At 38.3% G+C, this 23,730-nt stretch overlaps 3 protein-coding genes across 3 annotated transcripts; 2 read left to right on the top strand and 1 right to left on the bottom strand.

The window, feature by feature from the left end:
* The first annotated feature begins 64 nt into the window (after positions 1-64).
* Positions 65-6,779, top strand: LOC145552466 (pleckstrin homology domain-containing family F member 1-like). Its single transcript, XM_081609713.1, has 2 exons — positions 65-5,654; positions 5,753-6,779. Exons 1-2 carry the CDS (start codon positions 5,411-5,413, stop codon positions 6,217-6,219), a joined length of 711 nt encoding a protein of 236 aa, XP_081465839.1. The 5' UTR covers positions 65-5,410; the 3' UTR covers positions 6,220-6,779.
* Positions 6,780-8,395: 1,616 nt separating this feature from the next.
* LOC103468408 (pleckstrin homology domain-containing family F member 1-like) lies at positions 8,396-10,421 on the top strand. The gene is made up of 2 exons (XM_017306071.2): positions 8,396-8,866; positions 8,965-10,421. Exons 1-2 carry the CDS (start codon positions 8,623-8,625, stop codon positions 9,396-9,398), a joined length of 678 nt encoding a protein of 225 aa, XP_017161560.2. The 5' UTR covers positions 8,396-8,622; the 3' UTR covers positions 9,399-10,421.
* A 1,829-nt stretch (positions 10,422-12,250) lies between these two features.
* On the bottom strand, positions 12,251-15,911 carry LOC103468407 (pleckstrin homology domain-containing family F member 1-like). The gene is made up of 2 exons (XM_008415477.3): positions 13,334-15,911; positions 12,251-13,235 (listed from the first exon to the last, which is right to left on the bottom strand). The coding sequence occupies exons 1-2, from the start codon at positions 13,575-13,577 to the stop codon at positions 12,769-12,771; spliced, it is 711 nt and encodes a 236-aa protein (XP_008413699.2). The 5' UTR covers positions 13,578-15,911; the 3' UTR covers positions 12,251-12,768.
* Positions 15,912-23,730: the final 7,819 nt, after the last annotated feature.

Here is a 23,730-nt window from a genome sequence, read left to right as displayed (position 1 = left end):
TTGTTCAACAGATCTATCCATCCATCCTTATGCCAGTCGCCAACCATTAGAGGCCGAGAGGCGGCCATTAGTGCCAACAATCGATTAGAACATTTAATCATAATCATTTTAACCACTCGCTAGAGCTTTGACTGATCACAATAGAGGCAATCATAATGGTTTTGTAATCTTGAAATGTAAAAAATCCACGTACTCAAAACATGCTTAAGAAAATGTTTTATTGTCTCAAACCAAACATCTGAGTTTTCCAGGTGTTTATATTCAAGATGGCTTAAAAGAAGTAGTTTTGTTTCATTATGTTTAGAAACCATAAATTGCTTGTGCTTCAGAGGAAGGATAATTCATCGTCGCAATAAGTAGACTATACTAGTTTTATTTTATCCATCACGGTGCTTTTTAAAGCCACTCCGAGTTGCTGAATGCAGTACAAGACCATCGTGCAACACGCTGCTTTGAAACGGGTTGGCCTCTGCGGGGGGGAGGCTTTTCACTCAAAATAGATGACATGATTAAAGTCTGAGTGCGTGATTAGCCTACAAGTTCTTTAAATCTAGACTTATATTTTAAACCATTTCACTAAAACTCAAGAAAAAAGCATCTGTAAATGCAAAAGCAATCCACAATACAACACTGAGATCCAGTACATCAGCTAGGACATATTGGGACAGTATAATGGGCTCCAGATGTATTTAGGTGTATTTCAGTGACTTGTCTTTCATCGACTCCGTCAGGCCTGGCAGACATTTTAACATGTGATGGCATTATAGCCCATGATTGCCTCTTCATGAGGAACTCTTTCAAATGACATGAAAAGATCATCCAAACATTTTCATGTTTTGTTGTTTTTGTCACGGCACAGATTCCCTCTGTCATTGTTCAGATAAGCTTCTGCAGCATCACTTGCTCTTTTCCATCCAGCGTTTCATTCAGTTTTCAACAAGGTTTTGTACTGATGATGAGAGATTTCATCTACGGTGCAAAGCCTGCTCCAGCACACAAAGACTTTCAATCGGGTTCAGGTCTCTGTGGAGGCCAAGCCATGTGAGGAAAAACCACAATTTCACAATTTGGCTGGTTCGACATGCATTGGAGATGAGGGGTGGATTCTTCTTCCTCCTCTCTAAACCTGGACTCATCAGATCACATGATCTTCTTCCGTTGCTCCAGAGTTCAGTCTTTATGGTCCCTTGCAAACTGTAGTCCTTTTCTCCAGCTAGCCTCACTGATTATAGTGGTTTCAGTCCCAGTCACTTGAGTTCCCTTCACCAATGTACACATGGAAATGATTTTAGTGATCACTGATTCGATCCCATATCTTACTCAAAGGCGATGGACAACTTGTTGCCACACACATTAATGATCTAGAAGGTGCCTGAACCCATTTGCTTAGATAAACTCAGATGGAGTTAGGCCTGTGTACAAGGCCCAACTATCTATGAACAAGTAAGGCACCAAAAACTAGTTTGGTGCCTTGATTCTCCAAATTTGGTCAACACTCACTCAACACACAACTTTACAGCTTAATGCTGCAGATAAGAAACAGTAACAAAATGATAGACGTCCAACAGCTTTGTTGCCTGTTAGGAACACCTTGTTGTTCAATGCAAATTCATTTGATAGCAATAGAACCACGGAGCTTTTACGGCTTCCAAAGAGCTTCCAGCCTTCTTGTTAAGTCCAAAAGTTTGGCACCCGAAGCAGTCGCTGAAAGATGCTGCCAGACAGGTCTGTCATGAACTCAGCGGACTGTTTCGGGATCCTTTGAGATGAAGCAGAAGCTGGCAGCTGCCGATGTCTTGTTTTTGTTTTGGAGTGGCAGAAGGGAAGCAAACGGATTCAGTTTTAGAAACGTCATGAAACGCAGGAGAAACTGACGAGTCAGAGTGAGAAGCTCTCATCTGTTTTAGCTCATTCCCACACATGGAGTTAGTCACTCTGCGTTGAGTCCACATATTTAAGTAACTCAAAGTCAGAAATATGCGAATAGGGGTTTCTTAGTTTGTCTCCTGTCCTTTTTCACTTAACTCGTTTCTCCTTATAAATTTGTGCAATTCATGCAGTGATTGTTGTTACACAACAGTGACAACAAACAGGATGATATAACTTTATTGACCTTGCTGTTGCGCCAGCTGGATGTTTGACACAGATACCAGAAACATGAGCTTAATTACTTCATTAGGCCCCGAGTTTGACAGATTAACCGTTTCCTGGTTGGCAGGCAGGGCATTTTATGTAACACTGAGATTTGGCTCAATAACTGGTTTCCTTCTGTTTGCCAGTAACAAACTTCTTTTAGAAAATACAAGTAATGTTTAAAGTTCAACCTTTCGAGGGGCTTCAAAATAAGTTAATTTAACACTGTAAAACTTGTGGCTCAACAAAGTTAACAAGAAATGCATCAATAAACATCGTCTCCAGATGGTTCAAAGAAAATGCTTAGAAGCCATTAAAGCAAAACATTTTTTTTTAAAGTAGTTACAATGTAATAGTATTGAGAATATCTTACGAGACTGGAGATTTTCAACGTCTTGCTCAAACTGCACAAAAACAACCTTTTTTGAGTGTAATGACCAAAGGCACAGGTTGGTGGCGCTGGTTTGAGTGTGTGTGTGCACGGCTGCGTCTCTGCAACAACAAACACGCATTTTCATCCAAACTGCTTAAAATTTGAGGTATGTTTGGTGAGATGTTTGTTGCCGTTTTCTTGTATTTGTGCGAGGCGGGAAATCTCCCAGGTCAATGCACATGACCTTGAATCTGACTGGACTCAGTTACATAGAACTGAACAGATTTCAACTGAACTAGATAGTAGTTGACTGGATGTAGCCTGTTTGTCATGTAGTCTATATAGCTTACTTTTTTTTTTTAAAGTAATGTTAAGGAATTTGTTGTTTTTCCGATTATGCATAATGACTCATCTTCATTTCATACATCCACGGGTAAAACAACATTTTATAGCTTCAATATTCAGCAGGCATTTGAAAGGTCAAATGCATGACCTTCGACCTTCACAATCTACTTTTCACAAGCTGTGTTGTGAAAGGATTGTGCAACCTTCAGCGTCTCACTTGCTCTTGCACAAAGTTGGAGAGGAGAGGAGAGTCGAGAAACACTTTGCTAAACGCTAACTTCTAGGATCGAGTAGCGATTAATTGTGGAGCCAAAGTTCTGTGTCTTGAACCAGAATAATCAGCGAAACATTCAGCAGCTTGTTCAGACAGTGAGAAACTCTCATCAAACAGCAGGTCAATCACTGTGGTTGAGCTCGGCTATTACTCATTTACTTACTGACAAATGGTCGACTATCAAGTCAAACCAGTTTTTGTCACACAATAAACTGTGTTTATTTCTGCCTGTAATGAACAGTAATTTATTCCACCCTCTTGACAGGAAAGAGGGTGGAAGACAAGCAAAAAAGACCTTTTCTTCCTTAATGTTTTGTTTATTTCTCCTCCTACTGCAAAGATAGCAGCAACAATAGAGCGATGGAAGTTTCCAAGATTGTATTTATAGCTAACGAGTCAGAGCCAAACACAAACAGAGGCAGTTCAGGTGCCAACTTCATCTGGTTTTCTTCAGTTTGCAATGCCGCCATGATAATAATAAAAAAAAAACTTTTAGGAGTTGTTTTCACAGCAAACTTGACTTGACTGATTTCTTAATTCGATTGAGTGTTTTAGTGAAAAACGCTTGCTTTATGTGAATGCTTATAGGAGGAACACATTGGCTCTGTGTTTTGTTCAGAATTATCAGTAATTTAAAAAGAATACTTTTGTCAAGGAGTGACAAAAACATCTGGAAAGCATTCTTTGAGATGTTCCTAAACTGATTCTTGTTTCATGTGTCTGACTGACTGGTAGATTTAAATAAATCTATCTGGGTTCATAGAATGGTGGCTGTAGAAGGTGATTGTTTCACTCTCATGTATTTGAGAGTGAGACAAATCAACTTGAAGCAACATGACGCAACTTTGAAACTCAGTAAAAGCTCCACATTTGATTACAGATACAAACTTCAATGCATTTTGCTGGAACGTTATAAGATAAATTTGTGCATAAAGGTGCAGAAAAAGTAAAGTCCGTACTGTTACTTCAAATTCTTTGACAAATAACATGCGTTTGTTGGACAGTGGGAAATATTTGGATTTGATTTTCTTTTTTCTTTTTTTTAGTATTTTTTTTTTTGCATGATTTGTTTTTTTATTTTTGTTTTTATTTTGCGTGACTTCAGAGACAGATGGCTGCATCCTCAGTGCACAAACATAGATCCTTCCTGTCAGCAGCTGATAGGCTTTACAACTATCCCTGTTCCCTGCAAGCTCAGTTTTGTTTTATAAGGGCATTTGTGCTGCACATCTATACTTGGTTGATGTGGCTGGAAGGCGTGTTGCATGAGAGGAGTGAAGGTAATTCCCACACTCGTTTTTTTAAGTTGTGAGTCATGTAATTTTATTACACTGGCTTTGTCACCTGTCACATCTATTTTTGGGGTTTCGTTGTTTGCTCTCTTGTTGCCAAGGGTTTTTTTTTTTGGCCATATTGGCTACATATTCACCACTCTGCTGCCCTTAAATAAAATCCTAATACAACCAATAACCTTCAGAAGTCACTTAGTCATTTATAACTGTTCTATGAAGACGTCATGAACATCATAGCATCATAAAGACCAAAGTTTATCAAATAATACAAGATTTAGTAACACTGCCACATCTGTCTCTCTCTGTATTGGAGTTTTATTGCAGGGAAGAACGATGAAATATTTCCGTCTCTGAATGTGTGTGATGCTGGTAGGGAAGTTCTCTGTCTGAACTTGTGCAATTTGATTTAAATCAGTCGAGTTTGAAGATTTTCATTCTTTCTTTGTTGCTCAGTTCTTGAAAGTTGAGTCAACCAGGAAATGCCCAAACTGAGTTTCTATGAAACTTCTATTAAAGAAGCAAAGATAAATTTTTGTTTGTTTGTTTGTTTGTTTCTTCTTCTTTATCGATCAGAGTTGGAATATGCAAAAAGCAAAAGCAACTCCTGCATTAACGATCTGACTTAGCAATCAGATCGCTAATGCAGGAGTTGAATTTTAACACTCTTTTGGTGTTAAAATTTAAACGTCAAATGTACAATTATTTCCTTCATCCAGACATGCAATTTGATAATTGCATTAATATTTTTACTGACTTTATACTTCAACCATCACTGAGTTAATAGGTCAGAGCTTTATGAAATACAAAGGAAATCAATGTCAGTGAAGCCGTGTTGCATCGTTCTGTTGTTTTTGTTGCTGCATAACTTCCTTTCTCGTCAGCTCCACCTGCAAAATTCCAACAATAGGAAAGCTATTTAAGTCCTCTCTGACTTCTTGCCATTCAACAACCAAACTGCTCTTGCTGCTGCTGGAACACACAAACATCAACATCATGGATTCACTAGTTTCTGAATATCAGAACCGTCGAAGGATCAAGGAAGTTGAGAACTCCTTCGGTCCCTCAGCGCCAGAGCTTTTCACACCAGGTCGATTTCTGAAAGGAGAGGGCCCCCTGATGAAGCAGGGCCGCAAGAAGTGGGATCAGAAAATGTTCTTCCTCTTCAACGATATCCTGGTGTACAGCAGCATCATCATGAACAACCGCTGGTACAAGAACCCCAAGATCATCCCGTTAAGTAAGTCACACACATGAATTCAGGAGTAAATTCAGACAGCAGCCAAGCTGTTCATGGGTGCAGTGTGTTAAGATTGTACAATCATTGTGTCATTTCAGAGGACATCAAGCTGGAGGACATGGAGGACTTTGACGATGTGAAGCACCAGTGGCTGATCTGCACACCTCGCAAGTCCTTCCACGTGTCGGCCTCCTCCGACGAGGAGAAGAAAGCCTGGATGCAGCACGTCGAGGCCTGTCAGCAGACCCTGCTGCAGGAGCCGGTCCTCCAAACAAAGACAACCTACGCCAAATCCTGGATCCCCGACCGAGTCGCTCAGAAGTGCATGCGCTGCCTCACCACGTTCACCGCCATCAACCGGCGACATCACTGCAGAAAGTGCGGCTTCGTGGTGTGTAACGCGTGCTCCAAGGGCCGAGCCCTCATCCAGCACATCAACCCCAACAAACCGCTGAGGATCTGCAAAGTCTGCAACAAAACGGAGGATGACAAGAACTTCCGGCTGAGGGGAGACAGCTCCGGTTTGTGGGATGATTCAGAAGAAACATCCAGTGATGAAGAGTGAACACTGACCAATCCTCCCGTAGTAACCAAATTGTAGGTTGACATTGACTTGGTGTGACAGAAACCTAAAGTCACTTGTCCCCCTCCTCTGGAGAAAATGTATCCATTAAATGGTACGGAGTTGATATTCAGAGAGAATCTGAATCCCTGCTGTCCCTCACCAGAGCAGGTGAGGGAGAGGAAGGACACCTGTCAGCCGTCACCTGAGTTTAACTTGATTGTGTTGATAAGACCTGCTGGACTGGAGGAGAGCAACGCAACCGCTACAGTGTTGGACTCTTGATCGGCTAAGATCAGATGGAAATAAAGAAGCTGCTGTAGAAGACAGAAAGTCATAAAGTATTTGAAAAGTGAAAAAATATTGTAAGATATTCATAATATAAAGTATTCTCCTTTTATGATTTAGTTTGACGTACTTAGTGCTGTATCGATGTTTATCACTGTCCACAAACAGTGACGCTAAATGTCCCTGTGTTTCTAATCATATGTTGTTTTTGTTGATGTCTACAGTTGTTCAACATATTGCTGCAACTTTATCAATAAAAATAAATGTAAATAGTCTGTGTTCAGAGTATTCTTCTTTTCTACCAAAAGCTCCTCTTTCAATCAGCTTCTGTGTCGATCAGGCAGCGACATGCTTTCATTTTTAATTCTAACTTATCCAGGTCCAAAAAGTGACTCACCTCATCGCATGTTTTCTGATTCCTGTCATCAAATCTTCAGATTTAAATAGTTCCTTACATTCCTAGGAAGCCTGCAGGGCTTTAGCGCAACAAAGCAAATGTTGCAACACACATGCCTCTAAAACATATAATAAACAATCATGAACCTCTGCAGGCCTGTCTCGACAACAAATTTTGCTGGATGATAAATTGTCACAGAACTTATTGCAATAAACTATAACATTGTTGTTTTGAGACCATTTTCATTTATATAGTAGTAATAAAGGCATCAAGATGCAAGAACACATTCTCAAAGATCAATAAACTTTAAATTCTAATGAATATTTAAACACTGGAACTGGAAGACATTTGGAATATCCAAAATAAAGAAAGAAAACAAATGAAACAACAAATAAAATAAATTATTAAGTCTTTGTAAGCAAAATTATGTTTAATAAAAAAGGATAGTGAAGACCAAAACACCAGACAGAAGACTTTTATCATTCAGCTTTTGGTAAAAAGAGAACGAAAAGAGAAAAACAATAAATCAAGCAAATGAGAATTATTGAGGTTTTTTTTTAATTTATCATGAGATTAATTTATTTATTGATTATAAATAAATCAATTAATCTCAGGCCTAAACCTCTATTTTTTTTAATCTCAGATTTATGTAGATGCACATAATTGCTACATTTTACTGAAAATGATGTAGATTGTTAAAATATTTTACAAATTTGCATCAGAAAAGTTAGCATTTGGATTCAACTGTCTTGAGATGATGCTTTAAATATCCACCTTGTGTCTCTTGGGGTTTGTATCAGTTCTGTAAACACATAGCTAAAGATTAGGGTGATGGTAAGGAGGCTTGGAGCTCATCAGTACAGAAAAACCGCCTATTATTATCAGTGGAGCAAATACCTGCTCTGCAACGAAAATTTTAAATGCATTTTTTTTTTAATACTTTTGCATTGTTTCATTATCTTTTAAGCAATGTTTCTATATCTGTCGGAAACAAACTTCCTGGATGAATTAAAATAGTTAGCCAACTAAATCTGCCAGATGTAAGAATGATTCTGGATTTTACGGTAAGGAAGGTCAGAACATGTTTGTCTTTCATCAAACACCAAAGTAAAGAGTCTTTTTTATATATTTTACTTCCAAGAAGACGCTTGAAGAACTGGAACCAGAACAAGAATCTGTCATGCGCAGATACTAAGAAATGGCTAAAGGCTCCTGGAATTTTAAGATGTTATTTTATTTATTTTATGTTTTTTTTTTTTTTTTTATTTAGATTGAAACAAGGAGGTTGGAAAGTGTTGAGAAATGCTTGACATCAAACAAAGCTTTTTCTTTGAACATAAAGCACAAGTTAAAAAAAGCAATTTTCATCTTTGAAATTTTGTAAACGTGCAGAAATAAGCCATTTAGCAAGCAACACTATTGTGTGGTTGTTTTATGTGACTACAGGTGGAAATTAATATTGCGATATAATTACGACACTATTGCACTGTTAAAATTTGGATAAACTGATTCAATTCAACAATCAGCCAGAATCAGGATTTTACCGTCAAGTTTGTTGTTTTTGTTGCTGCATAACTTCCTTTCTCATCAGCTCCGCCTGGGGAGTTCCACTGACATCACCAGGAAGCAAAGCAAGGCCTTTTATACGACTCCTCTCTCAAAGCTGGCAACACACAACCAAACTGCTCTTGCTGCTGGTGCAACAAACAAACATCAACATCATGGACACTCTGGTTTCTGATGATCAGAACCGCCGAAGGATCGGGGAAGTAGAGAAGTCCTTCCGTCCTTCACGGCTGCAGCTTTCAACACCAGGTCGATTTCTGAAAGGAGAGGGCCCCCTGATGAAGCAGGGCCGCAAGAAGTGGGATCAGAAAATGTTCTTCCTCTTCAACGATATCCTGGTGTACAGCAGCATCATCATGAACAACCGCTGGTACAAGAACCCCAAGATCATCTCGTTAAGTAAGTCACACACATGAATTCAGGAGGAAATTCAGACAGCAGCCAAACTGTTCATGGGTGCAGTGTGTTAAGATTGTACAATCATTGTGTCATTTCAGAGGACATGAAGCTGGAGGACATGGAGGACTTTGACGATGTGAAGCACCAGTGGCTGATCTGCACACCTCGCAAGTCCTTCCACGTGTCGGCCTCCTCCGACGAGGAGAAGAAAGCCTGGCTGGAACATTTCAATGACCTGCTGCAGAACCAACCAGACCGACTTTACGCCATTAACTGGATCCCCGATTGTGCTGCTGAGAAGTGCATGCGCTGCCTCACCACGTTCACCACAACCAACCGGCGACATCACTGCAGAAAGTGTGGCTTCGTGGTGTGCAACGCGTGCTCCAAGGGCCGAGCCCTCATCCAGCACATCAACCCCAACAAACCGCTGAGGATCTGCAAAGTCTGCAACAAAACAGAGGAAGACGAGAACGCACGCTCGAGGGGAGGCAGCGCTGATTCAGAAGCAACATCCAGTGGTGATGAGTGAACATTGACCATTGACCTCCCCTGTAGGTTGAAATTGACTTGGTGTGACAGAAACCTTAAGTCTAGTTGCGTGCCCCCCCTGTTGCCAAGGTGTGAAATCACAGATCGCATCTAAAATCTGTGTTAGGAGAAGCATGTGGGGATTGGAAGAGTTGACCATGGAGGGAGAGGTAGGACACCTGTCAGCCGTCACCATCAATGTGTTGATAAGATCTGAGAAGACTGGAGAACAGCAACGCTACACAACTCTGGACTCTTGATGTACATAAAGAAGCTGCTGTAACACTCAGAAAATCATAAAGTATTTAAAGAGTAAACAGCATTATGAGAGTATTGTAAATATATTCATCTGTTTATCACTGAGCTCAAAGTGTCACGTTTTCTATGCCAAATGTCTCCGTGACAATGTTATGATATTGTTTTTGTTAATGCATTTGTTGTAAAACCTTTGCTGCAACTTTATCAATAAAAATACATGTGTGGTAAAAGTAAAAGGTTTCTGTTCAGAGCATTCTTATTTTTTTTCAAAAGTTCTTCTTTCAATTGGTAATCCTATTGCATCAGAGTCAACTTTCAACTTGTTTACATCATGTTTTCCTTTTGCAAACAGGTGCAAATGCTTCTGCTGCATGTTTTCTGATTCCCGGCATCATACCTCCCAACTCAAATAGTTCCTTACTACATTCCTAGGAAGCCTGCATGACTTCAGCCCAATGAAGGGAATCTTGCAACAGTGTCTTCAAAACTGAAGGCACTGTCACTTCAAAGTTATGGAGAATGAAACAAGGTAGAAATGTATTGTTTTTACAAATATAAATCAGAACGGTTTGCATTTGGTTGCAGCCTCTCTCACCCCCCTTGGAAGGTGCCTAAAAATGGCACCTTCCATTTTTAGGGCTGTTTTAGGCTGAAGTCTTCCGAGACCAAAGCCGAATGTGTAGAACGTTGACAAATACACCATATTTGCTTATCCATCCAAATGATCAGAATCAGGTGTTACAATCACTTCCATGGCCACAGGTGTATAAAACTAAGCACCGAGGCCTGCAGACTGTTGTTATAAACATTTGTGAAAGAATGGGTCGCTCTCAGAGAATTCCAGCACAGAACAGTGATAGGATGCCACCCGTCATGAAGGTTTCTCACTCCTCATTATTCCACAGTCAACTGTCAGATACATTATAAGAAAAAGGACGTGTTTGTGAACGACAGCAACTTAGCGACGAAGTGGTAGACCATGTAAACCGACAGAGCGGGGTCAGTGGATGCTGAGCCACATAGTGCGAAGAGGTCACCAACTTTCTGCAGTCAATCAGACATTCAAACTTCATGTGGCCTTCAGATTAGCTCAGGAAAAGAAAGAGCTTCATGGAATGGGTTTCCATGGTGGAGCAGCTGCATCCAAGCCAAACATCACCAAGTGCAATGCAAAACGTCAGATACAGTGGTGTAAACCAGGGCCGTGCAGAGACCACTAAAGGGGCAGGTGCTCAAAAAAAAAAAAAAAAAGGGCACATCTAACCGTATTTTAGGACAGAATATGAAAGTCACACAGCTTTCAGAGTTTAATAAACAATGATAAATTACAAATTGTGAGATATACAACTAAATTTACAACATCTTAACATAACAGCTGCTTGTAATATTAAGTATATTGTTCACTACCAAAAACTGCATGTTGATCATGGTAAGAACCTTTATTTTTTTTGTTCTCACCTGCGGTACTCGTTCCGACTCAGTTGGTCACCAGTTATTATGAGATTCCACGTAACTCTTGGCGCATATGGGCTCTAACTTCAGGCCAAAGTGTTTTTGTTTGCACTAAGTCAGTTTGCTCACTTGTATATACTGTTATGTGTAAAACAGTATGGGTGGGTTAGGACTGACAGTTTTATGAAATACAGAATAGTTATTTATTGGGAAGTTAAGTGTTGCTGAAACATGGGCAATACCGAAGTTAGCAAAACTGCCGTGATGGTCTGCAACAAGTGCTAATGTCACTGTTGCCTAGAGACGGACAACAAATGTCACCTGCAATACTGACACAGCAGATGTAGCTTCAGCATCAGAGGTTGAATACAAGGCACATTTGAAAATATGTCTGGGTGTTTTAAATAGAACTGTGTGGTTTGATTTTCTTAAATGAAAGAGGAAACAGAAGAACAACTATGGAAAAGAAAAAAATAATCACAGTCAGTTCACACACTGACTAGTCATTCTTTCCTCTGGCAGATTTAGATGGAAAATTATTTTTCGTTAAACCAGGAAGTTTGATACCAAGAGATAATGACACAGGCATTGTTTTAGTATCAAAAGATAATGAAACAATGCAAGAGTGGCATAACATTTGAAGAAAATGCTATTTCTAAAAAATATTTTTGTTGCTGAGCAGCTTTTTGCATTTTTTTCACCGGTATTTATCTCTGTTGATGAGCTCAAAGCTGATTTTTATCTCTGCCCGCAGATTCTCTATCAGATTCAAGTCGGAGTCTCAAGTTTTCTTCTAATATTAACAGTTTAGCCAAATGTTAGCAAAATAAATTTAAACCTAAATCTGCCAAGGGTGTAAAGACTTGTCATTTTTGTCATATATGTGTTTAAAGGACTAATACATACCGCTTGTGTGTGTGTGTATTATATTTTGGGGGGGAGGTGTATGATTAGAGGTGTATGATTATATTATGTTTTGAAGGCACATTCCCAGCACTGTTTGCATTTTTCATTTTTTTATATTTAAAAATGAACGCATGCCACAGCTTGACTGAAACAATGTGCACAATTGAATCTGATGCAGTAGGATTAATAATTTAAAGAATTTTAGAAAAAAATAAATAATTATCTGAGCAGAAACTCTTTACATTTACTGAAGATTTATTTGTATTGATAAAGTTGCAACAGCGGTTTGACAAGTTGCTTAACAGTAAGCATGAATGAAAACATACTTCACATAAATACAAAACACTACAGTTTGAGCACAAAGATAAAATTACATATACATATATTACAATAATTCCATTATTTACTTTTCAAATACTTTATGACTTTCTGTCTTCTACAGCAGCTTCTTTATTTCCATCTGATCTTAGCAGATCAAGAGTCCAACACTGTAGCGGTTGCGTTGCTCTCCTCCAGTCCAGCAGGTCTTATCAACACAATCAAGTTAAACTCAGGTGACGGCTACAGGTGTCCTTCCTCTCCCTCACCTGCTCTGGTGAGGGACAGCAGGGATTCAGATTCTCTCTGAATATCAACTCCGTACCATTTAATGGATACATTTTCTCCAGAGGTGGGGGCCAAGTGACTTTAGGTTTCTGTCACACCAAGTCAATGTCAACCTACAATTTGGTTACTACGGGAGGATTGGTCAGTGTTCACTCTTCATCACTGGATGTTTCTTCTGAATCATCCCACAAACCGGAGCTGCCTCCCCTCAGCCGGAAGTTCTTGTCATCCTCCGTTTTGTTGCAGACTTTGCAGATCCTCAGCGGTTTGCAGGGGTTGATGTGCTGGATGAGGGCCCGGCCCTTGGAGCACGCGTTACACACCACGAAGCCGCACTTTCTGCAGTGATGTCGCCGGTTGATGGCGGTGAACGTGGTGAGGCAGCGCATGCACTTCTGAGCGACTCGGTCGGGGATCCAGGATTTGGCGTAGGTTGTCTTTGTTTGGAGGACCGGCTCCTGCAGCAGGGTCTGCTGACAGGCCTCGACGTGCTGCATCCAGGCTTTCTTCTCCTCGTCGGAGGAGGCCGACACGTGGAAGGACTTGCGAGGTGTGCAGATCAGCCACTGGTGCTTCACATCGTCAAAGTCCTCCATGTCCTCCAGCTTGATGTCCTCTGAAATGACACAATGATTGTACAATCTTAACACACTGCACCCATGAACAGTTTGGCTGCTGTCTGAATTTCCTCCTGAATTCATGTGTGTGACTTACTTAACGGGATGATCTTGGGGTTCTTGTACCAGCGGTTGTTCATGATGATGCTGCTGTACACCAGGATATCGTTGAAGAGGAAGAACATTTTCTGATCCCACTTCTTGCGGCCCTGCTTCATCAGGGGGCCCTCTCCTTTCAGAAATCGACCTGGTGTGAAAAGCTTTGGCGCTGAGGGACCGAAGGAGTTCTCAACTTCCTTGATCCTTCGGCGGTTCTGATCATCAGAAACAAGTAAAGCCATGATGTTGATGTTTGTGTGTTCCAGCAGCAGCAAGAGCAGTTTGGTTGTTGAATGGCCACCAATCAGAGAGGAGGCCCTTTAAAGGACTCATCTTCCTGATGATGTCAGTGGAACTTCCCGGGTGGAGCCAGTGGGTATGGAAGTTATGAAGCAACAAAAACAACAGAAAGGAGGAGGGCGGCTTCACTGGCCTTAATTTCTTTTGTATTTCATAAAGCCTCAGTAAAAATCTTAATGTGACTTATTGAATTTAATTGGTTTTATCTGATGCTACAGTATATCAGATTTTGCAAAAATGCTAATTTCCATCTGTAGTCCCATAAAACAAAAAACACATTACGGTGTTGTTTGCTAAAGATGTAAATATTCGTTGGCTTATCTGGATATGTGTTTACAACATTTCAAAAGATGAAAATAAAGGGCTGAATCTAAATGCAACTTTTCAAATGTATATTTATGAAAACTTTGAATGCTATTAGCTATTGTCTTTAAAATGTTCCAACCTTCTTGTTACTGTCTACGTAAAACTGAAATACTAGCATAGCCCAGATTTTAATCTAATCTGTGGATCAAAGGATGAGGATGTTGGTAAGGGGGCCTTCCTCAAAAACCTGGAGCTGATCAACAGAGATAAAATGTCTCTGTCGCAATGGAAATACGCAACAAGCTGCTTGGCAACAGTAAGGGTTTAATTCATGTAAAGTCAATCATTTTCCCACTGATTATTATTTATAACATGCCAGTTTTTAATGATGTATTTCTTTCAAATGCATGCAAACTTCCTGGATGAAATAAAATGATCTTCCATGTGAATCTGCCAGAGGTAAGGAAGGTCAATGTGAACGAACTGATTCTCTATTTCATTTTTCAATTATCAAACTCAAAACTGCAGATTCTTTTTATTTTTTTCTAATAAGACACACTTTCCTTGACACCTTGAAGATTTGGAACCAGTAAAAGCAAGCTCTTCTGAGAAACAGCCAGACATTCCTAGGATTTTAAGGCAATTTTAATCAGCTGTTCTCCAGACTTTTCAAAGGTCTTTCTTTGCACTTCGGCTTCTTTTACACACATTTTGTTTCCGAGCACCAACTATGCAGTCTGCTTTTACTGAAATGAGGAAACCTGTTAAGTGGAAGGAAAAAGGAAAGGCTGTGAAAAAATGAGATGAAATATTCTTGGAATCACCTTTTACAAGAACTAGGACGGGTTTATGTGGCAAGTTATCTTCCCGGTAATTAAACTTCTTAACTTAACAACTAAAACCTGTAAATCCTTCCCCCACCATCCTGGAAATATGAGACCTGTTAACCAGAAAAAGACAAATTATTTGTCACTGCTCCAAAGTTTGATGGCATTTGACAAACTGTAAAGTTTGTGTCATATTTGGTGACTGTTTTATGTTTTTATGGTGTAAACCACTTTGAACTGTCTTGTTGCTGAAATGTGCAACTCAAATAAATACCTAACTAATGGTGTTTTGATTTACACTCAATTTAAATGAATGTGAGTTTGCTTCCATGTTGTGATGAACCACTAACCATGACTGGGGAATTTTCAAAGTGGAGTTGGAGGAAAATGAGGGGGAAAAAAAGCAAAAAAAATAAAATAAATAATGTATCTAATACATTTTTTTAACATAAATTTTTTAGTACAAAATCAAATCTATTTTTCCAGTCATTATATTTTGTCATGCCCATCTTTCCTTTTTGGCTGCATCGATCCTCAAGCTAGCATAGCTAGCGCATCAAGCGCAAAATGTAAAAAGATTTTGATGATAAAACAATGAAGAGAACCAAAGCAGAAAGAAAACAACAAAACCCTCTAAAGAACTTATCTACAACTAAAATGTGTGAGGCAGCATTTATGCTATGAATGTAAAAATTACTGAATTGTGAATCAAAGCCAGGAAAAGAAAAGTTGTAAAAGTTGATGTCTGTTTGCATATTTTGTATAGTCTGTTGCTTCGGAAACGGTTTCACTGGCCAGAAGCTAACACAATTGAGCTAACATGACTTTTCCAAGTCATAGTAAAGTTTTGAGAAAAAGTTTGATAGACACGTCCTGCGCCAACACACCTGGATCAACTGATAACGAAACATTAATTTTATTCAGGCGTGTTGAATAAGTTACAAAACTCCAGGAATGGACGCTACATGGTCTTAACAAGAGGAAATTTTACAGAATGTGATGCAATAAAGTGGGATTGGGATTAAAATTAAATAATCATTAAGCAGCTTTAAATAAAATTTATTAAATAATTTATATTTTTTTAAAAAGCCCATTTTCTATTTTCAAGATGTCTGCTGCTTGTAGAAACCGTCTGTCTTCATGTCTAAAAGGCTCTTTCATGCACTTGAAAATGATGCTGGTGTTACTGTAGAGGAGCTGTTTGTCCGTCTGTCATATCCTCTGTGTTTTGTTTAATGCCGTGACATTTGAGACACATTCCGGTGAGGCAACATAATGACGAGCTGACTAAAGACTGAAACACTAGCAGCAGCTGGGCGTGGCCTGATTCCTGTCAACAGTGATTTTTCAGCCTCTTAAACAAAGAAGTTATTCTATTTTTAATCTGATAAGAGAGACTAAAGATAGCAGGACTGAATACAGGAGAAGCTCAGAGGAGAGCCAAGAAAAACACAGTGAGGCCTTTTACCAGACTGAGATAGACATGGTAGATCTTTCTATCTTAAGAGTATATATGACCTTGAGCAGGCCATTAAACAAAAACACTGCAAAAAACACACAAACCAGCTCACCTGGTTTGTGTGTTTTTTTTATCTTAGTACACTTCAAATAAGACTAACTCACAAGTAACTTTTTAGCAAGATACGGGAGCTTGTCTTCTGTAAATAATTCCTGTATTTTGTCTTGTAATTAATTTCTTCCATATTAATGAATTATTGACTTAAAACAAACTCTTGTATCTTGCTGAAAAGTTGTTTGTACGTTAGTTTTTTATTTTTTCAAGTGCACCAAGATATTTGTACTAGAAACTAAAGAAAAATACTCTTTTAAGATTTTGTGTTTTTGCAGTGCACCGTGTTCAGAATAAAAAATTGAGCATATATTGCAAATTTAAGAGAAAATGATGCACATCATTAACATACAGCATAATTGTGAATCAAATGTTTACTTGGATGATGTTTTCATGTGTGATCCACTTTCTTGGCCGAGCTTTCCTGATGCGTTTAAAGATTCCCAGCACCAAAACTCCTTTTGATTAGTTTAATTACCTCAAAGTACACCGAAACTGAAAACCTACATAAATTTCCTCCAGCTGTTATACTTTTGGGTTTTTTTTTTGTTGTGTTTTGGTGGGTTCTAACTTTTGTTGAAAGTATTCTGAGGAAAAACAAAAGCTTAACTTTGTATTCTCTACCCGGCATACATTTTCAGTCTCCAAGAACATTTTCACTGCAGTTTGAAAACAACTAAAATGAAGACAAAAGAGAGAAACACAAATAATCTTCTGATAACCCTTTAGCACCAGGAAGTTGGTTAGTGCAGAACTTTAGCCAAAGCTGATGGAGTCGGGAACAGTCGAAAGTGTATTACATGACATGCAAATGTAGCAAAAGTTTTTTTCTCAGTTCGTTTCAACCTAGAGCTGTCAGAGCTGGAAGGTAAACTGGAACAACTGGTGCTTTCCTGCCATGTAATTGGGTTAATCAGACAAGATGATCGCATTCAAAAAGCACTTGCTTATTTCACAACATACTGACTGACAGCGTCAGTCAGTCTGGAAGAGGAAACTGGCTTCCCAAAAAAAACCAAAAAAAAAACACAAGACACTGCATTTTTCTTAGAAGGATATCTGTGAGGGTCATTCCTGAAAACAGGAGACTTTTACCTGCAGTGTTGCTGCTGTGGCTTTCAGACAGAAACCGTAACACCAAACTGATCAGGAACGCATGAATCAGATGTAAAATGACTGAGCTGCTTATTGAGAAGGGAAAAAACATGGAAATGTACCTGAAATGAGTGCAAACAGAGGGCTTCTTTAAGCCTGCAGGGAGTGACTGAGGCTGCAGACACAGGAAACTATATGTAAATATTCCTTGATTCCTCTATTAACAAATGAATGTTTTAGTAGTTTTTCCAGTTATTTCATTTAACCTCTACAACTAAAAGTCCCACCTTTTTTGTCTAAATCTATTTATTTTGTCATTAAGTTGGAAACTACAAGGATTTTTCATAAATAAGCCTGTCACAATAAGCAATTAATCAATTAGTCACATGATAAATTAACATAATCATTTCCATCATGATTAATATTTTCTGAAGGGAAGTTTTGTTAACGGAAACTTTATGATCTTTTTTATCTATGGCAATAGTTGTATGTTTTTTTTTTATTTCTGTTTATTGTTTGTGGTTGTGTTTAATTTTGGATACTTACTACATCTTCCAGTTGCAGTGTGAAGTGTTCTGTACAAAATGTATTTATTTTGGTCTTTTAGAGGGAAAACTTTTCAATATTACTTGAAAATGGTCTCAATAAAACAATCATTTATCGTGATAACTATTGAGACAATTTATTGTCCAGCAAAATGTATTTTTGTGTCGGGCCTATTCAGTTATATCAACATCTGACAGAAAAAAGTGGATCCTTCCTCCTTTATGCAAAGATTCTCAGGTTTGAATGTTTTAAAATTTATAAATCTAAATAAAATTATGGTTCTGTGTTAAAACTGTAGAATTGCGGTCTAGATTCACAAGAGTCCTGGTCTTGTGAAAATAAAGTCACTTGATAGAAATAGAATTTAGAAAAAATACCTAAATTTTCATTCAAAAGTTTTATTGCTAGGATGAGGTAAGGTTTTTTTCTGGCTGTATTAAAAATGGTTTATTTTGCTCAGCTGCAATGGAAACAACTTTTTCTTATCACGCAAATCGCATTATCAACAACTCGGCGTTGACACGGGAACAAACCACAAAGAAGAACTGGAAGTAGTTGGAGAACCGTGTTTCAGGATGTTTATGACTTATTCATGTGTGATTTCTTATCGAGTTTCTTATTTAATAGACACACTGCAATTGCAAGATTGTGTTTTTCAACATTAACAAAATTAACGGAAAGTTTATCTAGTGGTGGAGTTCACCAGGTTCTTGTTTAAAATGTGACGGCGCAGGGTTGAAAAACTTGATGCCATGATGCCGTGCGCTAAGAGCAATGTTTCCAGGCCCGAGCATATCTGACAACACTCACTGTGAGATGTTTTTCTAACCTCTGTTTGTTGCTAGAAAACTGACTCTTCGTCTCACAAAGCCCAAAGGTTTCAGTGTTTAACATTCTTAACATGTTTGTGCTTGAGATGGACAGACCTAAAAAAGCCTTTTCCTTGTTAGATGGCATCTGATAGTGGTACGGAAACATGGAGGCCCAAAGACGCCATTTGGGACGCAGCAACCAAAGTCAGCTATACGGTTACCGCTCCAGGTGTTTCTAACATTTTAATTACTGCTCCAGACTTTGATATCTACCCGTTAGTGAAGTCGGCATTTTCTTTCAGCATCTGCCTTGCTTGACTAGCTTGAGCCTTCCCATTTTGAAGAGTGGGCATACTGCCAGGGATGCCAGTAGGTGTTTGTTATTGCAGTTACTGCAAAGTGCAATAACAAACTTATGAGAAAAGGGAATGCCTGCTAAATAGGTCGGGATGATTGCCACCAGCGGGGCGGGATTTGATTCCTGTAACAGAGATTTATTTTTAGGATTCACGAAGCTGTGAAGATTAGAGAGATTATAGAAATAGGTTCATTGTTGTTAAAAGGCTTCAATCGCTATACCGCTTATCTGGATCAGAGACGCAAAAGTCCTTTACATACCTGGTGTTGTTTGGATAACAATTTCGATGCTCACATGTAAAGAGGTTTAGGTAGGTTTTCTGACCTGTTGTTGTCAGGTGAAGCAGTGACCCACATCCTGCTCTGGGTTTTTCTGGCTACTTTCCAGCCTGCAGGGATTTTTGGTTCCTGCCAGTAAAACACCTGAATTAAACCCCTTTGGAGAAAATTGCTGCATCAGCTTAAGAATGCTTCTGAAAAACTCCTGTCAGTAAGTTTCTTAGAGTTTCTGTGATTGACCCTCTCCTCACCCGGTTTGTGTGTGTGACCATGTTGTGCCGTACTGCTCTTGTTTTAAGATGTTCGATGAAATGCAGCTCTCTGAGATGTTCAAAGCTCATGGCACCGTTTTGTAATCTTATTCTATTTAACTTCTCTATAACTTGCTTCCTGTGTTCCTTTGTGTTCACTGACGACTTCTAATAAAACTATGCATCGCCACACCACAATTATGCACTACTTTGATCCACTGAGATATATACTATATATCTGTGGTTATATATCATAAAAAAATATAAAAATTTCAAAGGTAAATGAACACTTTAGCAAGCAGAGTTGAGGTACAAAGTTAACCAGCCTGCAGCTCAGACCTGTCACCTGAAAAAAATCTTAAGTGAAAAAACTTTTCGGTTATAAGATGTCCAAAACAATAAATCATATAACCAAAACTGGATTTATGCACCAGTTTTGAGAACTACATTATGAATACTATATTATACTATAACATTATAATGTAAGAAAAACTAAGAATCATGCAAAAAAAAAAAAAAATGCAGGAAAATATGACATTCCTGATCCATTTAACAGTAATTGTATTAAAATTAAAAATCTTTCCCTGCAGGTTTTTTTGTTTTGTGGAAAAACTCCCATTTGAAAAACTCCCTTCAACCTCAAACAGCATGTTTACTGGGGCTTTCCAGGGTTCACACCAGAAACGCTAAACAAAGACAGGCGAAACTGGTTTATCATAAAAATACTCATCGCAACAATCTGAAAATGCCACCAAAGTATCATCCTCCATTAACCTGCGGGGATTTGGCACCGAAGTGCAGAAAACAAGAAAGCCTGATCAGAAAAGGCTCTGCCGTCAAACCAGTCTGTCTTGTGTTAAGCAACAGCTCCATTTCATGAACCAAAAATAATTCTGACGTTATTTATACTAGTTTCATTGTCTTCAGCTTTCAAAGAACAACAATTATATATGTTGTAGTTCTAAAAGGATTTTAAATTAAGTGTTCCTCTTGTTCTGTATTTGAACTCTTTACTTTTCATAACATCTCTACTAGCTTGAATGTTTCTAACTTTATTGCAGTTGAATGCAATACCGTCTTTTTCCAAGCCTGAATTTCTTTTGATTTCTGCAATATGAAAACAATAATATACAAAATAGACTTCAATAGGGATGTAACAAAAACAAATTCAACTCATTTGGCACAGTGTCGAGCATTTTGGACCAAACATGTAGCTTAGCATCGAGAACTTGAACCTCTAGCTAACTGGAAACGAGCGGAAGGTCAATTTCCCACCTTAGAGATTAAAAAAAGCTCACTTTTAGAAAATTTGTTTTTCCAAACTCTGGCTGCAGCAGACTGAAATTGTTTTTCAGAAAATTAACATAATCCAGTTCATAGAGTGAGTGTTGTATGCAGAAAATAAATGCAATCAGACTCTGATCTATGATGATGCATTTATAGGTTTGCTTTAAAAAGGAAGTTCTGTTGCTCGATCGTTGATAGTTTGAGGTCTTTGCATAATGACGCAGGAGATTTTGGCTGCTCCTAATAAAAAAAAAAGTGGCGCCATCTTTTGGACAAGATTGGGTATTACAGTGACACTTTTTCACATTATTTCAAATAATGACTTATAAAAGAAAAATAGCTATACTTTCCCCTTTGTAATTGTGATTAATCAGTTTCTTAGAAAGTTAATTTCTGTTTCACTAACCATACCCAGGGCTCATTACTTTTAGGCCAGTATCGATTAAACAGAACCTGTCTGATAACATGAAGTAGACTGAAATATGTCAAAAAGCAAAACATTGCTCCTCTGTGGAGAAAACATGGAACATTGACTTCCCAGGAATGGGTTGCTTATCAAATTACGATATTGGTGAGCCATCCAGGAGCTACCGGGACGAGAGCTACAGCACAGCAGGGCTCACTTGGCTCAGTTAAGGCCAGTTTTGATGTCATGAACAGTTTTTTGGCTTTAGGGGATGGAAGATTTTGCCAAAAATGATGCAACCAACCATGAATTTTTCTGTCTAGCAGAAAATGCTGAGGGGAAATTCCCAACCATTAGTTTTTGCCCTGAAAGTCAAAGACAAATGGGTAAATACAGCAAGATTTAGGTTTTAACATGGCCTGATCATTACAATGGATTCCATTCAAAACGGTGGGGTACCACCTTCAACAGGTTGAATTAAAACTGTTCTGCAACGTGGAGTGGGCCAAAATACCTCCAGTGATGTAAAAGTATCAGTTTTTGTAAATGACTGATGGAAGCTGTTGGTCCCAGGGTGACACAAAGACTTACGATGTTGAGGTGGTAGCTACTTCTTTTTAATTGCAGGACCATTTATATAATTTTAAAACAAATTCTTGGAATTACTCTGGCTACTTCTGACAAATAATAAAAATACTTTGATGATCTTAAACATTTAAAAGAGGGAAAAATCCAAAACAAAGACGACCTTTAAGAGCACAAATACTTTTTGATAGCAGTATGCCATCAGTAAAATATAAGCATAATGTTCCCCCATAACTGTGACATGACATTTACATGTACATCTGAATTACTTACTAGTGGTTTTGAGGAGTATCCGTAACGTCTGGTAAGGAAAAGCCGATATATGTTTAATGGGACCTGCTGGATGAGGCTCACTGTGACATGCATGTATTTCATGAAAAGTTGCTCCTCTACCTTAAAGAGTGAACTTCATGTTGAAGAATGTCTGCATCCTTCTAATCCACTAAGTCCATGGAGGCTTTTTGCTGTTGTTCTTTGGATGAAGAACTGCCACAGGAAGGATGAGATGAGACGTGTCCCACTGTGTCCCGTGGGAATCTACAACCACCACTGAGCCCTGCAACGTTTATGTTAAACCTTCATTTTTCAAATGGTTCTAACGCAGAGTGAGCTGCACCCTGCACAAAAAATGTGAAAATAAGTCCATGTATCTATTTAAGACATTTGAAAACACTTTAAAAACAATAATGCCACCAGTTGCTTAAATGCAAATCCGTGAAGAGTGTTTGAGAAAACTGACTGTGAATTCAGTTCAGTGATGAAGATGACCAAAGTCCAGAAAACATTTTGAGTTAAAAATGTCAAAATTACTCCTTGATTTTTAAAAATAAAATGTCAAACATTACTTTAGATGGCTAAGATAAGCTTGCAATGACGGCAAACTTATTGCACCCCTAAATCTAAGAAAAACTAGAGGTGCAACATGTTTAAGTGAATATAAACTAAAAGGTTTTTGAAAAAACATGAGTGATCACATTTTTCCACAATACCAATATTTGTGAATAAGTATTTCTCGATTCAAATAAATGTTGGTGAGTGACTGAATTAATAAATAGACATTATGGTTTTACCTTGATTTAGAGTAAAGTAGAATGTTATGGCTTAGATATCACACTTCCAGATCCAGAGGCAGTTCAGTTCAAAGTGTCATAGGAGCTTAAACTTTAAGAAATTAAAAATCTATACACTTTTAATATACTATATACATTATAATAAAAATTTTTTTTCTTCTATATTTTGCAGTTTTTACATCCAGAAGTGATCAACCTCTCTTTGTCTTGTTGTTTTCAATGGAAATTCGATTTTTAAATCCTCTCTTTCACCTCTGTCTAAATAATGCAAAGTAGGTAAAAAACAGATTAACTTTCTGGATTGAAAGCATGTTGACACAAATTCAGTTGTTTGGTTTTTCCAGACCTTGTCAGGATGTCTCATTTGACCACCAACGTGATCTGGCTCTAAATTTTAAATAAGCTTTGTGTTTGTGAAGTGTGCTCTCTTTAACTTATTTTTACTTCCTGGTTCATCCTGCTACCAGCCAAACCCATTAGAGGATCCACTTGAGCTCACACAACTAATATTTACTCATTTAATATGGTGATTTAAACTCTACTTCAGATGGGATATATATATATATATATATATATATATATATATATATATATATATATATATATATATATGCGCGCGCACACACATTTTTTTCTGTATTGAACGGTGGGACAGTTGGTAGCCATGTTGCCTTGCAGCAAGAAGACACTGCGTTCGAATCCAG

The sequence above is a fragment of the Poecilia reticulata genome, chromosome 8 (genome assembly GCF_904066995.2).
Source record: "Poecilia reticulata chromosome 8, P_reticulata-male-v2, whole genome shotgun sequence".
Classification (NCBI taxonomy): domain Eukaryota; kingdom Metazoa; phylum Chordata; class Actinopteri; order Cyprinodontiformes; family Poeciliidae; genus Poecilia; species Poecilia reticulata.
This window is presented reverse-complemented; position numbering and strand designations above follow the sequence as displayed.

What these genes read in the sequence shown, in the direction of transcription:
- LOC103468408 (XM_017306071.2), top strand. Translation starts at nt 8,623, where the DNA reads ATGGACACTCTGGTTTCTGATGATCAGAACCGCCGAAGGATCGGGGAA. An exon ending in CCCCAAGATCATCTCGTTAA is followed by an intron (nt 8,867 to 8,964) that starts GTAAGTCACACA and finishes GTGTCATTTCAG; the next exon opens with AGGACATGAAGCTGGAGGAC.
- LOC103468407 (XM_008415477.3), bottom strand. Translation starts at nt 13,577, where the DNA reads ATGGCTTTACTTGTTTCTGATGATCAGAACCGCCGAAGGATCAAGGAA. An exon ending in CCCCAAGATCATCCCGTTAA is followed by an intron (nt 13,236 to 13,333) that starts GTAAGTCACACA and finishes GTGTCATTTCAG; the next exon opens with AGGACATCAAGCTGGAGGAC.
- LOC145552466 (XM_081609713.1), top strand. Translation starts at nt 5,411, where the DNA reads ATGGATTCACTAGTTTCTGAATATCAGAACCGTCGAAGGATCAAGGAA. An exon ending in CCCCAAGATCATCCCGTTAA is followed by an intron (nt 5,655 to 5,752) that starts GTAAGTCACACA and finishes GTGTCATTTCAG; the next exon opens with AGGACATCAAGCTGGAGGAC.